At 36.1% G+C, this 4,478-nt stretch overlaps 1 protein-coding gene across 1 annotated transcript; it reads left to right on the top strand.

The window, feature by feature from the left end:
- The first annotated feature begins 3,122 nt into the window (after positions 1 to 3,122).
- LOC147476330 (zinc finger BED domain-containing protein RICESLEEPER 2-like) lies at positions 3,123 to 3,977 on the top strand. Its single transcript, XM_086585699.1, has 3 exons — positions 3,123 to 3,270; positions 3,332 to 3,555; positions 3,609 to 3,977. Exons 1-3 carry the CDS (start codon positions 3,123 to 3,125, stop codon positions 3,975 to 3,977), a joined length of 741 nt encoding a protein of 246 aa, XP_086441825.1.
- The last annotated feature ends 501 nt before the right edge of the window (positions 3,978 to 4,478 follow it).

Raw genomic sequence — 4,478 nt, 5'->3', positions numbered from 1 at the left:
ATAACAAGTAGAAAAAGACGCATCCAAATTGAAACTAAATCTATTGAACATGATTATATAAAACTCTGCTCAAACAAACAAACCAAATCATTTCTATGGGAAAAACATCAGTGAAGAGAGAAAAAAAAATCAACAGTAAAAATCCCAAGAACAAAATAAGCATGTGATCACTTACAGAAACGAAAGAAAGTAATAGAAGCATATACCTTCACAAAGTATGGGGTTTCATCTTCTTCTTTAGATCTCATGCCGTTTGCAAGACTTGTCTATAGAATTTCAAAGAGAAAAGAGAGGATAATTGAGTAGCACCTATCCCACAGCCCCCAAATCCAATTTTTTCATGAATTCACGGATTAGAAAATACTCAAGCAGGAAGAAGATGGTGGAAGTTAAGTCATACTGAGCACAAGTAATTGAGAGAGACTAAAAGTAGGAGAGGGAGGAGGAAGAGGAGAGTTTTGAGAGAAAATTGAGGACAGTCAGACGAAAACCATACTTTGAAGTTTGAACAACTAATTATTGTCGCGCACAAGTCACAACACTCGAAAACCACACTAATAAGGCATATTTGAATAAGGGTTGATACTCTTAAGTAGGGGTGGAATTTGAGCCGAGTAACTCGGGCTTGGCTCGTTTAAGCTTGCTTGTTTAACTATGTGAGCCGAGTTCAAGCTCCATTTAAGGCTCGGCTTGTTTAACTATTTGAGCCAAGGCAAGCCCGAGTAGCTCACAAGCTAGCTCAGTAAATTAGTTATTATACATTTTGCACAAACCTACTCTAAGTAGTCCATTACCCAAGAGTCCAAGTCCGAGACCCAAAATATAAAAGGGCAATTTCTTTTTTCTAGGTTTCCAACTTCCACATTCAAGTCTGATGTCTCCGCCTCCATAACTGTTCCATCATTTTCCCACTCACGTACTCTATCACTAGCACTAGTACTACAGATTTACCAAAGTACCATTACCAAGTCAAGTGCTTTTCTTACTCAAATTACTAAGGCCGCTTCTTTCATTGCTCATTTTACATTTTTTTTTTCCTTTTTAGATTCTATTTTTAAAAGCATTGTTATGAATCATTTTTGTTCTTCAGCTGATTTTTGCTACTATTACTTCGTATAGCATACTGATTAAATGTTTGTTGCGTACAATTTTTTTGGTAGGCATGTCTCATTTACAACCTCAGTTTGTACCCGACATAGATGTAAAACCCCATATTTTTTGTTTTGGTAGTAAACATCTAGTGGGTTTTGAGGAATTAAAAAAGGCCCATTATAACAACCCAAATACCTGGGTTTGGATTAGACCCAACCGATTGATACAACCAAATAGACATGAAGTTGGAAACAACCAAAAACCCCTCGAATCCTCTCGTTTTTTCTTATCTTCAGGTATCAAAGTGTGAGTCGGTTATCAGGAAAATCGAAAAAGACCAAAATCGAAGACCAATCATATGGAAAATATTCCTATATCTTCTTGTTCATCTTATCTTGAGTTTAGTGATCCTTTTTTGTTATCTCTTATATCTATACAAAGAAAGTCAGTTAAAAGTGAAGAGATGGAGTGACGAATCCTTGGTAATCTAAGATTTTTAGCTAGGGGTTTCATCTAATTCAATTTCTGTTAGAGTAGGTATTATTTTGGAGATTTGAAAGTGCAAACAGTTGGTGGAGGAGCAAAGTCAGCCAACCAAAGATTGGTATTTTAATCATATACTTGAACTTGGAGAATCATTTGACTTGGATTCGTTCCGTTATCGACTTGAAGGCAAGTATCTCTACTGCCTCATCTTTTTATTTTAGATAAAGTATGTATTTATTCTATTGATGTTTGATACATATGTTAAGTAAGCTTTCGGGTTCAACATAGATGTCGATTATTCCGTGGTTCGTGCAAAGTTTGTGTAAGTATTGAGTTCATAGGTTATTTGTGGGTTTGGTCTCACTTTGTTTGCTTGAGCAATTATGATGGAGCTGAAATGTTGTCTTGACGTATTTGTATTCATTGTTGATTCTATGGTCTGATTTGAGCTACTAGCTAAAGTTGGAGGAAGAACCAATCATCACAAACGGGTCGATGAAATCCAATACTAAGTACCAAGAGGTTTACGTTATATCGGAGCGAAGGCAAGTATATCTGCAAGATTTTCTTTCGTTTAAATAAATTATGACTAAGTCTAGTTTCGACTTAGATGTCGACACTTTTACTGTGCATTTTAAATTGAGATTTGAAGCGTGGATTACAATAATTAATGTGCGTGTAATTCCTTTTCATACTGAGTGTATTTATTGTATGTTGAACCTATATGATTAAACTGAAATTGGTTTTACTTGTGTTGTTGTGCTTTTAGTTCTTTATTCTGACTTGTGTTGATGAATGAAGTATTATTTGATGACGATGATGCACTTTCTGAGTTTTGAGCTAGATACTATGTATAAGTGTTTGGGATCATTTGCATACGTTGCACTTGTTGAGTTCACTTGTTTTCCACATCTTATATATCTTATATAGTTGATAAATATTTATACTGGTCAGTATTTGGAAGTATGTGTATTTGGAATTAAGTGTGTGTTGGCTCGGTTTTATTTGATGTGTTTGGTATATTTTATTTAGATTTGAAAAGACTAGTTCGTGGATATTACTTGCTGGGCGCGTGGTTTTTACGCCCTTATAGATTTTGCAAGTGTTTGATACTTGATCACGCGGAGAGACGAGTTGAGACCTTATTTGGTTAGAGCTTGAACTCTTTGTTTTTATTTATTTGCGAGTTATCACCCGTGTTTGACTTATTGTAATGGTTTCATTTTATAAACCGGTTACTTGACTGCTCTGGCACTTGTCGAGATGGTTAAGTAGCTGGGTTCTCTGACTCATTATATCTTGGGCTAGTTAGCTAGTATATAGTGGATTTGGGGCGTTACAATAGATGGGTTGAATATCACTTTCCCTCGAGTCTGAAAATATCCAATGTGAAGTGACAGAAGTTCCAACTAGTGGTAAACCAAAGAAGAGGCCCAGGCCTAAGAAGTCAAAAACTTGGACTGAGTTTACTGTTGTGCTTGAAAAAAATGGCGAAGTAAAGGGTGCTCAATGTAATCACTACAAGCTACCGTTTTCTTATAAGAATGGGGGGACTGTTTGTGTTGTTTTGTAAAGCTATAAACCCTCGTTTTGATCCAGTATTTCGAAAACCCATTAGAGACTATTGCTTGAAAGTTTATGAACTTGAAAAAGAAAAGTTAAGATCGACATACGCTAATATTGGAAAGATAGGTCTAACGTCAAATTTATGGACCTCAAACCAGACCGTAGGTTATATGTGCCTTACGTACAGGTCACTTTGTAGACTCCAAGTGGAAGCTCCAAAAGCGTGTGTTGAACTTTTGTTGCTTGCCACCTCCCCACACTGGAGTTGACATAGCTGATGGCATTTTTAGTTGTCTTAGTGAATGGGGGATTGAAGATAAAGTGTCCTCTATTACACTTGACAATGCCTCAGCAAATGATGCAGCGATCACTTGCTTGAAAGAGAGTTTTGGGGTAGACTTTACTTTGGTGGTAAGGTATTTCATGTTAGGTGTTACGCACACATTCTTAATCTTATGGTACAGGATGGGCTAAAACAGATTAAAAATGTTGTGGAAAATGTTCGTGAAACTGTGAAGTACGTCATAATGACCCCTTCACGTCTTCACAAATTTGATGAAATTGTGAAACAACTAAAGTTGCCAAGCAGCCAAGGTTTGACTCTTGATGTACCCACGAGATGGAACTCAACTTATTACATGTTGAGGAGTGCACTTATATTTAAGGATGTCTTTCCAAGGTACAAGGAAAGAGATCCTCATTACGATTACTTACCATCCGAGGAAGAATGGAAAAGAGCTTCAGATGTGTGTCAGTTTTTAGAGATATTTGATGATGCGACACTTGCATTTTCGGGACAACGTTATCCAACATCAAATCTATTTTTTTCCTGAAATTTGGAAAGTTAGGGAAATTTTGGATGTAATGTCTTTAGATTCTAGAGAATGGATGATATGTATGGTAGCTGCCATGAAAGAGAAATTTGACAAATATTGGAAAGAATGTAGCTTATTGATGGCTATAGGTACTGCTTTGGATCCCTAGAACAAACTTAAGTATATTGAATATGTTTTAAATAAAATTTATCTTGAACAAGAAGCCAAGGATGAACTTGAAGTTGTTCGGAAAGCAGTAGTAGCTCTTTATGAGGATTATGTCTCCAAAATACAAGTACAACAAACAATGTTAGCAATGAGAGTGGTGTTGGAGCTGTGCAGTTAAATCAGAAATCGGACTTTACTCGGTCAAAGAGCGAGTAGCGAGTAGGTCTACTCGGTCGGGGATTAATCATGATTACTCAGGCGATTTTTTTTTCTGAACTCTATATTTTTATACATATACCTGTTAAAATACTTAAATATAATTAACAAGTAAAAACATTGATATACCAACAT

This window comes from Coptis chinensis, chromosome 9 (assembly GCF_015680905.1).
Source record: "Coptis chinensis isolate HL-2020 chromosome 9, ASM1568090v1, whole genome shotgun sequence".
Classification (NCBI taxonomy): domain Eukaryota; kingdom Viridiplantae; phylum Streptophyta; class Magnoliopsida; order Ranunculales; family Ranunculaceae; genus Coptis; species Coptis chinensis.
This window is presented reverse-complemented; position numbering and strand designations above follow the sequence as displayed.